The sequence below is a fragment of the Corythoichthys intestinalis genome, chromosome 18 (genome assembly GCF_030265065.1).
Source record: "Corythoichthys intestinalis isolate RoL2023-P3 chromosome 18, ASM3026506v1, whole genome shotgun sequence".
Classification (NCBI taxonomy): Eukaryota; Metazoa; Chordata; class Actinopteri; order Syngnathiformes; family Syngnathidae; genus Corythoichthys; species Corythoichthys intestinalis.
In genome coordinates, this window is record NC_080412.1 from 10053754 (window position 1) to 10065271 (window position 11518).

The following is an 11518-nucleotide window of genomic DNA, read 5'->3' on the forward strand; positions in this document are numbered from 1 at the left end:
ATCTATTGTCCCATGGAGGCTACAATACAATACAACTGAGAGTGCTATGCCCGCCTGCTAAGCAACAAAACAGTATAACTAAACATCCTGTGCCTGCCCCTTCCACATCCCTGGGGTTTTCAAGCCCTCAAACAGTGATGCGCCTAGATTTTTTGACAGGAAAGCCATTTATAACATCAGAGAAATCAAGTTTTTCAGCAAGCTCACGCTCAATGGAGAGCATGGCTAGGTTGTTAATAAGCCTGCCCTGTGATATGGATTCGTATTAGCGTTTTCTATTATACACAGTGGGTTATGGGTTTTTCTCCATTATCCTCAATGTAGCAATGCTAACATCTACAGTGTTTAATATAGATGTGTTTCCTTATTTTGTATGTATTAACTTTAATTACACAGCATGTTGATGACCAATAAACATCTGTGAAACTGTGAACTGGAGTTTCATATGCCATCAACACGCTGCGATAAAACGCAGCCGTGAAAATTACCACCCTAATTTTTATTTACCATGCAACAAATTGACTCATTGCATATCGCGACTGGCTTAGCAACTTCAATAAAACATGTCATTAGTTAGTTAGAGATGGACTTACGGTCCGTTAGCTTGTTGTCTCTTGTCGTCTTCCAAAATTACAACTGGGTGACACGCTTTAGTTGTTCATTCACGGTTGGCCACTCTAGGGCACTTTTTTTGGCTTCGTGCCACTTTCCCCGCTTGCATACCGAGCGTCCGACATAAAATAAAAACTCCCGAACCCCCTCCCCCCTTTGTGCAAAAAAAAAAAAAAGGGAAAAATATATATTTTAAATATTTAATATGTTAAAGTTTTAACTACATATATGAAGTAGAACATAATATTTAATCAGACAATGATTTAAATAAAAAAGAAATATGTCACTGTAAAGTAAAATAAATTAGGGTCATTCAAGGGCCCCTATGGTCCTGAGGCCACAACATACCCGGTTACCCCGCCTTACCGACGGGCTTGGATGTACTCGATAGGCTATAGTTTCTGAACGTGTATTTTTGTTATTTCTGTGCAGCAATTCGTTGTTCTCGGGTTGACTGATAAGGTTAAAAAATAAACACAGCAAAGTGTTCCTGTAATAACATTCAATAGATGGCGGTGTTGGGTCTGATTTGTAATACGTACAACCAGAAGAAGACCGTCATCTTGTCTCTATGGAAACTACTGAAATCTATTAGCAGTGCGTCTTTACAACCTCGCTAATATTTTGCTCTCGGGCCATGATATAAGTCAATACCGTTATTATTTTGAGCGGAAATTTTTATGTCTGTAGATGAAGTACTAAGCTAAAATAGAGAAAAAATAGTACGCGTCTCTGCTGCACTGGAAAATAGAGCGCTAACTAAGGACCTAGCATGTTGCTAATGTTTAATAGTACGTAATTCCCAATGTCGGACTGGTGTAACAGCGATACCGGGGAGGCTGTCTACCGGTCTCTTGATGCTATCAAGAATCTAAGAATAAGGTTCGTAATACTGTTGAATTGTTCCCAATTACAAAAGTTAAACTGTGGATTTTGTTGTCGTATTGTCGTCCGTGCATCGGATTAGTGTTGAATGATTGATGAATTAAAAATGCACTAATGATTCTTATTACAAGTGTGGTTCATAGAAGGGGTTAAACCTTTATCTCAAGGTACCACTGTCTGTTTGATATGGTGAATTAAAGGGTGTCCTTAGAGAGGGTGACCACAACAGCATCTCTCTCCCAGCAACTCCAGCAACAGGTTCTGTCTCAGCAAGATGGTGGAGTCCTTGAACTGGTACCTCTCAGCTCACAACCCCAGCTTGGTAAGAGAACTCTTTTTATTTGTGTGAACTGTGTGGTAGCCTCAGATTTCCTCAAGTAGTCAACCCATGCCGTTCATCTAACCAGGTGATGCAGAAGAGGTTGTCACTGTTGGCTGGCAGGAGAAACTTTTTAGTCAGGTAAGATCCCAAAATGATAATAACCGTTTGACTATGGTGGTTCTGACAATGCGTCTCTCTGCAGTATGAGATGGAGCTGTTCCAAAACGAGATGGCGTGCCAGAGCCCGCTGGACAGGCAGTACCACAAAGAGGTCATGGCCCTGACCAAAGCCAAAGGTCGGCAAAACTGCAGGATTTTTACCTACACGGATTACGATCGCTACTCTTGTCCGGTCCAGCAGCTGGTGGGTTGTCAACCACACTGTACTAAAGTAATAATTAAGAAAAACATACTGTAGCTTTGGTTGACCTCTGCTAGGCAAAAGAGGTCAGAGTTGAAGAGGAAGGTCTCATAACCTTCGAGTGCCAATGTCTTTGTGCGGATAGAAGATTTTTTTTAACCCTTTATAGGGCATTCCCTGAACTCAATGACTGCCACTAACAGCCCTAGGCATCCTATTCAATGTGTAAACCCCAAATAACTTCTAGCTGTAACTTGGTGCATTTTTCTTTCTTCGATTTGCAAGACACAAGGAAATGATTTACTCAGCACAACAAGGTCAAAACCTACCTTCCTGGCTGAAAGGATGGCCACCTTGCGACACAGAAGGCAGGACCGACGAACCATGTGTGTGTGACTTTCCTCCTCTCATCCCGCTACATAAACATTCATTGTGTCTGTGTCTGAAAATAGTTTTTTGTTTCCCAGGGACTCCAGTTTTCCCAAATCCAAGATCATTAACTGGGAGCCAAGCGATGAGTTCAAAAAGAACAGCCATGAAGTGAACAGTGTCATGCAGGTTATGCACATCATGGGAGACCTGGGGCCTTCTGGAGGGTAATAGCCAGAACATACACACACGCACACACCCACACTGGAGGAGTTCCAAAAAATCGAATACTACATGCACCGCGATTTGACACATGACGATTCGATTACGATTCATAAAGGTTCAAAAACAATTATTTTCCCTCATAACTTTATAACAACCGCTCGTAGTGGCACGAAATTCAAGACACGTCTGCCACCCGGACACCGTTAACGGACTCAAAGACTGGAAAATAAATTTGTGTATGAGACAGGCAGTTTTTTTTTTTGAGCGAGAGGGGAAGAGAGATAGCTCGTTGCTCCTTGTCTTTCAGATGTCCAGCAGTTGTTTTTAAGGCATTTAAATTGAAAAATGTCCAGAGTGTGTTGCTAAGACCTGTGTGCATCTATAAGAGGTGAGTACACGAACCCTCTTGTACTGTTTAGCCTTTATTCAATTTCGTTGTTATCCTGACACGGACAAATAAACTCTGAATCTAAATCTTATTGTTGTTGTTTTTGAGATGTTAATAGTTAGCGCCGAGCGCTAAGCTAATTAGCGAATCCGCTAACGTGTATTTCATATGCAGAACGTGTAAAACCATGATTAAGTACAGCGGTAACACTACAAACATGCAAAATAGTACAGAAATCTGTTGTTGCCAGCAGAGGCGTAGCAAGGGTCCCCGGTTGCCCCAGGCAACAATCAACATGGGGCCCTTCGAGCGTGTGCAAGTTTGGGGGACAGTTGGACTTGGAGTAATAGAAGAAAGAGGAGCAACACAAAAATACCACCATCAGATGCGGAGGTATATACCTTTGTGTGAAATCAGTAGTCAGATTGGCCCTACGACCCACCAAATTCAAATTATTCTGTAAAAACCACTGATTGGTGGACTACCGACCGAAATGAGTATTAAATTTGCTAATAAAACTGTTTAGGATTATTTTAGATGCATATATGTTATATTTTTCTTTTAGAGTATTTGACGAGGAATACGATAGACCCATTAATAGACTTTTTTGGAAAAATCACCATGTCTTTAAGTAGTCACATGAATAATGTGGCCTGTGAAAATCATCGGTAAACAACTTGACAAGGACTTCTCAGAGAGTAATTGGTGAATTACGTTCTTAACAATCATGTGGCATTAATAGCTGATTGGATTTTCTTAAACATGTATAATCTATATTATATGGTTATTGCTGATTGGGATTGGTAACAGAATTGTTAGATAATCTGCTAAATGATTCCATAGTATTGAGACACGCCCTTCACTTCTTGCTGTGACCGTGCAGTTGTGGTAAATCCGCATGTGTTAAATCTGTTGGCCCTCTGGGGGTCCCTGCTGACTGGGGGCCCTAGGCCATTGCCTGGCTTGCCTAACGGGACACGACGCCTCAGGTTGCCAGTGATGCCTGGGAGCCATGGCCAGGGAGAGAAGAAAGTGTGCGCGCTGTAATGAATGTGTGTGTGGCGATGTTGGAGGCTGCCGGATGTATTTATGTGCCCGGCAATAAACGCCACAAGTTAAAAGTGATCAAGAGCAGTTGTGATTTCCACCTGTCACTCCAAGAGTCACACAAGGGAGGTAACACTGTGAAAACAAAGTATATTGGTTAAAAGACGTCTAATTTCTAAAGACACTTTGTATCCAGAAAATGTGGAATTCATTTCAGCAGTGTAAATTTTATTGTATTGTTGAGAGAAATAAGTATTCCCTTTAAAATGGTTAATGTTTTTGCACTTTCTTGTAAATAAATAAATAAATAAAAACGCAGCTTAAGGGCAGCTTTTTGTTGTATGGGCATGTTTCCATCGTTCCTGTTGAATCATTAGGATATTTTAAATAAATAATGGACATAAATTTGTTTGCCTACTTTATTAATCAGTAATGTACGATGCATCGATAATCGTGATAACCGTGATCATCGTCAATACCGTGATCATCGTCAATAATCGAATCGTAGCACCCTGAATCGTAATCGAATCGAATCGTGGGGTGCCTAAGATGGCACACCCCTAACACACACACATATACACTCAATTGAGAAGATGTTGATGTTATGGTAAATGTGGGGATGCTTTGTGGCGCACTACCAACACGCTTGACCGATTTACACCATTCCAACTTTGAAACGTTCCAAAAGTTCATGCAAACATACGCTCTTTTAATTTTGCCCCTAATGTTGGTTGTGAAAAAACATCATTCTTTTCCAATGGCAAAAACATAAAACGTCAGCCCAAATATCAAAAGCAACTGATCAAAAATTAACAGAAAGTGACCCACCAGAGTTTACAGACAAGAAAAGCAAGCTTCCCTACGCTGTTTCTCCAGTAATTGCATTTTCTCGTTTTACATTATTGTTATCTCAGGTTGGGCCAAAAGCAGAACGAATTCATGCTGTTTACCGTAAAAACAGACGGCAACGGAACCGTCATCGTAAAACCCGACTTCAACAAGGGCAAAGAGCCCTACAGGCAAGTTCACAAAAATTCTGAAAATGAAATTCAGTTTTCAAAGCCATTTTTGTTTTTGCAGGATAGCAACCACTGGTACCATCAAAGAAATCTGGCATCTCACCATCGAAAATGTATCGTCAACTATGAAATCTGAGGAGAAAGATAGAGAAGAGCACTTGTACAAAGATGTAAGTACTCATTTTTTGGAATGAGATTGCCGGTACGTGGCTGCCATTGACGGAGAAATTTGTGAATAAGTTAAAATTACTGTAGCTGTGGGTAATTTTTAATGGCATTAACACACTTACTTTGGTCTCCACATGCAGCTCTACGTGAGGAACAAGGAGTTCCCAAATAGTCTCGTCGGACAGGAGTTTGAAATGGTATTCAAACTTAACTATTTAAATTCAGCTTTAAAGTTTTGTATTGTTTTAAGTCGACTTTTTGTCGTCAGAGAAATTAGACTGTAAATACATCTTTATCCGATATAGTTAATGACAATTTTAGGCTTAGCCATATACAGTAAGTTTAAAAATTAAAGAATGTTTTCTCTTAGCCTCCTTCGGGTGTACTGCGCTACCTGATGAATGGCGAGATCGGTAAGGATTACTTAGCTTGTTTTTGATTGCATTTCTAAAGTGTATGCATTTGGAATTCAAGTCCTTCTCTTCTTCTCTGCACCTGTCCAGTGTCTGCAAGAGGCTTTGAATATGATAACTTATATGTTCACTTTATAATGGAGCTGGCAAACAGTAGGTTTTTTTTTTTTTAAACTGAGGATATTCCTAACTCAAGGCCCTGAAAATAACTGTTGGGTTTGTGACCTAGACTGGTCGAGTTTGCCAACGCAGGTCCACTATGGAGTCACTCACACTTCTCGGACCAAGTCAATAGGGAAGGTATGTCTTTACCAAGCTAGTGGACACATTTCATCACAGCACGGATGCTGACATCGTATTAAATTGTGCCAACAGGACAATGTGGCGTATTTCGGTTACCCCTTCACCTTTGAGGCATTCTACATGAGTGAAAAAGAAAGTGAGGGTTAGTGTTGGACACATTTCAGTGGAACGAATGGAATTCGCAGCTATACACGCTATAGCATTTTCTGTCTTTGCAGACTCAATTCTCCAGTGGCCGGTGTTGTATTTCAAGGTTCTCTCACTGGACTCGTGGCAGCGATATCGAACTGAAGGCTACGGCTATCTGCTATTTCCCTCCACGCCTGGTACATTAATTGGAAGTTTTTTTGTGATGTCAAGTGTTGTGTCTTGGTAGCGTGTGGCAAGAATGAGTGTAAATTTGCAAGTAGTTTGTACATACTTTTCTTGAAACAAATTAATAGTACGGCTTTGAATTAACCATTTTCACACTATGGCGCACCTGACTATAAGCCGCCACCCACCAAATATGGCATGAAAACTGCGTTTGTTCATAGATAAGCCGCACTGGATTATAAGCCGCAGCTGTCCTCACTGTATTATGGGATATTTACACCAAAAGATATTAACCTGTAACACTATTTGACAGTGGCGTCATATGACTGCCAAATGAACCACCATGAAGCTTTGAACCAATTTGCTGAAAAGCTTTATTGCTTCAAGAACCTTCATTTGGCCATCACTGCTCCCCTGGGGGAGACGGCCAACCTCTGCTGCCACTTGCTGTCAACACTGTTGTTGACCAACATGCCTCCTAGCATGCATTGCAGCACTACAGATGTAAATAACAATTAAAATTCATGTTCTGTGGTAATTATTTCTTCAGTTACTGTTCCGGTTGTTTCATTAGTTGCTAGTTATGGTATTTGGTAACACTTTATTTGACAGTGGTTCCATAAGACTCATGAGACAATAATAATTATGACATGACACTGTCATGAGCATTAATGAATGCTTATAACAGACGTTATTCAGTGTTATCCGGCAAATTATCTCACTTTTGAATGAATGTAAAAGTTCCAACCTGGACATAAATGGAGTTAGTGGCATAATTTGCCGGATGACACCTAATGACATAAGCATTCAGTAATGCCCATGATAGTGTCATGTCATAATCATGACGGTCTTACGACAGTCTTATGACGCTGCTGTCAAATGAAGTGTTACCTATTAACCCAAATAAATCAACAAATAAGCTGCAGGATTAAAAATGAAAGAAAAAAGTAGCGGCTCATAGTGCGAAAATTACGGGACTTTGATTTTGTCACTAATACATATTTTACACTCTCTCTAAACCTCCGCTGGTTTTGAGATGTGAAAGTGTTTATATATCAGTGAACTTTCACTCGTTAATTGTTCTTCACTGCCTGCAGTCGTGTTTTTGATTTCTTGTCACCCAACCATCTGCACTTGCATCAAAAATATGTCCACAAAGATTCTCTGATAACCTTGTGAATATTGTTTTTCAAAAGGCTTGTGCGTGTGTGATCTGCAGGTAAACACACACTGACATGCCACACATGGAGACCTCTTCAGACGGGGACAGTCTCGGCATTAAGGCGCTTTTTCATTGGGGGTTCCCCAGAACTGGAGGACCACAGCTATGTAAGGATACCAGGGAATTTCAAGGTAGGCTCGCAAATATCTTTGCAGACTAAGTATGCGTATCGCAACACAAGTTATTTTTCTTACAACGTAGGGAGAGAGGCTAAGTCGTTTTGGATTTCATACCGCAACTTCGGGATGTGTGACTTTTAATCTTCACTGCATCCAACAATCCAGGTAAGTGATTGCTTTCTAGTGTTTTAGAATAAACGTTTCCATTATCACTTTAATCACTAAGTTGTTTGTATGTCCTTCAGGGGTTGGGTGAATTCCACTACCTTTAGGAAAAGGCATCAGAACACTTTTGACCAAGCCCAAGGATTCAGTCATCACGAGAGTCTCTTAAGCACCATGGGTAAGCAGAGGATTTTTATTAAAATTTGAGTAACTGGAAAAAAAAGTGTATTGTCACAATGTAATACTATAATATGTAACATTTTGATGATGCGTCTATTTGATTTCCTCAGAGGCATTTCAACGGGCCAGAAGAAAAATGCAAGAAGTCCGAGAAAGTCTTCCCATGGAGTTCATTACCTCAGTCTCCCAAATGCAAATATGATCACCTACCGAGTAGTGACCCCTATTTGCCGTTAAGATTTAATAAATGGCTGTCATGTTGTACAAAGTATAAAGTCATACAATAGAGTACTGTATTTTCTGCATTATTACATTTTTAAATATATAATGCTTTTGTATGAGTCATTATGACTTGAATAATAATCATTAAAAAATACCGGTATTCACTGGATGTTGGTCTCAATTTCATTTTGAGGTCTCACAAATACCTTCATACATAAGAGGTGATTAAACAGGCACTACAACCCCTAGCAAAAAGTATGGAATCGCCAGTCTCGGACAAGCACTCACTCAGACATTTTAATATGTAGAACAAACTCTGGTAAAAAGCTTGGGGGGGAAAAAATGAATTACTTCATAAGTGCAACTCTTTAGCATTGGAAACACTAAAAGAAATGAATAAAAAAACATTGTGATGGTCAGTAAATGTTACTTTTATAGAGCAAGTGCAGGGAAATAAATATACAATCACCCCATTCTGAAGAAAAATATATGAAATCATGAGAAACAAACAAATAACAATCAAAACACATCTCTATTATTTAGTTGCACCACCTCTGGCTTTTATGACAGCTTGCGGTCTCTCAGGCTTGGACTTGATGAGTGACAAACAGTATTCATTATCAATTTGGTGCCAACTCTCTTTGCCAGATCCACCACAGGTTTTCAAGAGGGTTGACATCTGGGCTATTTGCAGGTCATGACATTGACTAGATGAGTCTTTCTCCAAGGAATGCTCTAACAGTTTTAGCTCTCTGGCATGATGCATTGTCATCTTGGAAAATGATTTCATTATCCCCAAACATATTTTCAGCTGAAGGGATAAGAAAGCGGTCTAAAATTTCAAAGTAAACTTGTGCATTTATTGAAGATTTAATCACAGCCATCTCCCCAGTGCCTTTGCCTGACATGCAGCCCCGTATCATCAAGGACTGAGGGAATTTTGATGTTTTCTTCAGGCAGTCATCTTTGTAAATCTCATTGGAACGACACCAATCAAAAGTTCCAGCATCATCACCTTGTCCTATGCAGATTCTTGACTCATCACTGACATTTGGATGTCTTCCTCGGTCTACCGGTACGCTTAACTTTAACAACCTTAACCCTTTAAGGTCTGGGCCTATTTTGTCTGATTTTGCATGCCTTTGAAGTTGCCTTTATATTTCAAAGAAAGAATTGTTTACGATGGCCTGGTTTGGTCCCTTTTTTTGTGACACCTTGAACTTCATGTCCAAACTGTTGTTTCCTTCACTGACCAATTATAAATCATCATTTTGGGCCCAAAAAGACCAAAAATTCCAAAATCGTTTTGTCAAAATTTTTAATATTGATGTCCAATTGACAACCAAACATGCGTAACGAACCGTTTTGAAACTTTGTAATATTTATTCAACATGTTAGGATGAACATTCAACCAAAAAAATTTAGAATAAATAGTCTTATATTTGACAATTCAACATAAACAACAGGTATAGCCATAGGCGTTTTTTGCCTTTATACATGCTCTAGTCAAAACAGGTTATATACAGCAGACCGAACAGTGAAAAAATGAATACCATCTAACACAAAAAGTGTTTAGAGGCCATCTCTTTATGAGTTTAGGTATTGCGGCCCATCACCTGATGAAAACTATGTACACACAATCAAGCTTCTTGAACACACATTTATATACACAAACTGAGAAGACTGATTGTGGGGAAAAAATATATATATATGACATCGGGAAAAAAAGTATTTTCAAAAATATTTACAATAAACAAGTTAAATTTTTTTCAGGCATGCCACTCCGAAAAGCAGTTTCGTCCTGGAATTCGACACAGGGCGACATCACACAGCCCACACTTCCATGGGGTGTCGGTCCTCTTTCCACCCTTCCATTTTCATTTCACTTTAATTTCATTGTCACTATAAATGTACATGAAAAAAGTCAGTATTTATGAAAATAATAAAGTATAAAATAAAAATATATACAGCAATAAATAATAATGGAAATCTATATGTATGACAATAGAAAGAATACCATAGCTGAATATGTGCTACATCTCTAATCTTCATATAGAAAGAAGATCACCACAATTATAAATTCCTGCCTTGGATACACACAGTGCACGTACGACTTTGATCTGATATGCAAATTTTATTATTATATACACAAACACACACTTATATTGCATCAAAATTAATTTTGTCTTGCAATATCAAAAGAAACTTTCTCAGCATAAAAAAAAAAAAAAAGTGAGTTTGCTTACCTCTGCTCGTCGATGGCGTCACCCACGTGTTCAAATCCGTCACTATCTTCACTCGAGGACTCTTCCGAAGAAGACGATGATGACAAATTTGGACCATCCTCTTCCTCAAGTTGATCAAAAAGCACAATTGCTTGCGCTAAATTTAGTTTTCCGTTCATTCTCAAAGTCACACAAAGTCGCTGCTCGATCCAAACGGCCGTCGCTCGCCACCTCGCTGCTTCAGAACACTCCTCCCTCTCGTTCGGTGAAACCTCGCACGGCAGTTATATTTATTAAAAAAACGCATTTTGTGCTTCCACTGTGACTTCGAAAGGGTTCGTTTGATTTGTGTTTTTTTCATGGTGCTTCCATTCTGAAAAAGGACAAGAAATGATGGAAATATAGACATAAACAAATGATCCATGCAGTGTTTTAATGTTTTTTTGAGAGGACAATAAAACTATAAAACTTAAATGACAATATCTCACGTTTTAGTTGGTCGATTGACTTCAAATAATAAGGAGAGTAAACCGCAACTTCCGCACTTTAAAACGAGACCAACCAACGGCATGTGGATGACGTAATTAAAACGTGAGGGCGCTTCAAAGACGACGTGCGCTGAGGACGCGCCGGCGCGTCCTTCGACTCTCAAGGGTTAATATGCTGTTTGTACTTGGTCCAGAGTTTTGATACAGCTGACTATGAACAGCCCACATTTTTGGCAACCATACGTGTAGCGTTACCTTCTTCAAGAAGTTTGATAATCCTCTCCTTGGTCTCAAGAGAAATCTCTCCTGTTGGAGCCATGATTTTTGTGAATCCACTTGGTCCAGGAGCCCTCCAAGGTTTGATAACTACACTGTTTTTAACTGCTGACTAACAAGCAGAGCTAATCTGAGGCAGCGGTCCAATTAAAGAAAGGAAATTGCCTGGTTGTGTCTGTATTTTCTACTCAAAA

General features: G+C 39.5%; 1 protein-coding gene across 2 annotated transcripts; it reads left to right on the forward strand.

Moving 5' to 3' along the window:
* The first annotated feature begins 1139 nt into the window (after positions 1-1139).
* On the forward strand, positions 1140-8498 carry mks1 (MKS transition zone complex subunit 1). Of its 2 annotated transcripts, none has more exons than XM_057820915.1 (18): positions 1140-1494; positions 1698-1819; positions 1905-1957; positions 2022-2183; positions 2466-2566; positions 2648-2776; positions 5124-5228; positions 5290-5398; positions 5537-5593; positions 5767-5809; positions 5900-5962; positions 6039-6109; positions 6185-6254; positions 6331-6438; positions 7647-7780; positions 7851-7933; positions 8014-8111; positions 8224-8498. In XM_057820915.1, the coding sequence occupies exons 1-18, from the start codon at positions 1418-1420 to the stop codon at positions 8313-8315; spliced, it is 1677 nt and encodes a 558-aa protein (XP_057676898.1). In that variant the 5' UTR covers positions 1140-1417; the 3' UTR covers positions 8316-8498. The 2 variants fall into 2 exon arrangements, with proteins under 2 accessions (XP_057676898.1, XP_057676899.1); XM_057820916.1 differs by having other exon boundaries at positions 6185-6248.
* The last annotated feature ends 3020 nt before the right edge of the window (positions 8499-11518 follow it).

Excerpts from the sequence above, each read along its gene's own strand:
- mks1 (XM_057820915.1), top strand. The coding sequence starts at position 1,418 with ATGTCGGACTGGTGTAACAGCGATACCGGGGAGGCTGTCTACCGGTCT. Across the intron at positions 5,963-6,038 it reads TATAATGGAGCTGGCAAACA|ACTGGTCGAGTTTGCCAACG; the intron begins GTAGGTTTTTTT and ends TTTGTGACCTAG. Across the intron at positions 7,781-7,850 it reads GGATACCAGGGAATTTCAAG|GGAGAGAGGCTAAGTCGTTT; the intron begins GTAGGCTCGCAA and ends CTTACAACGTAG.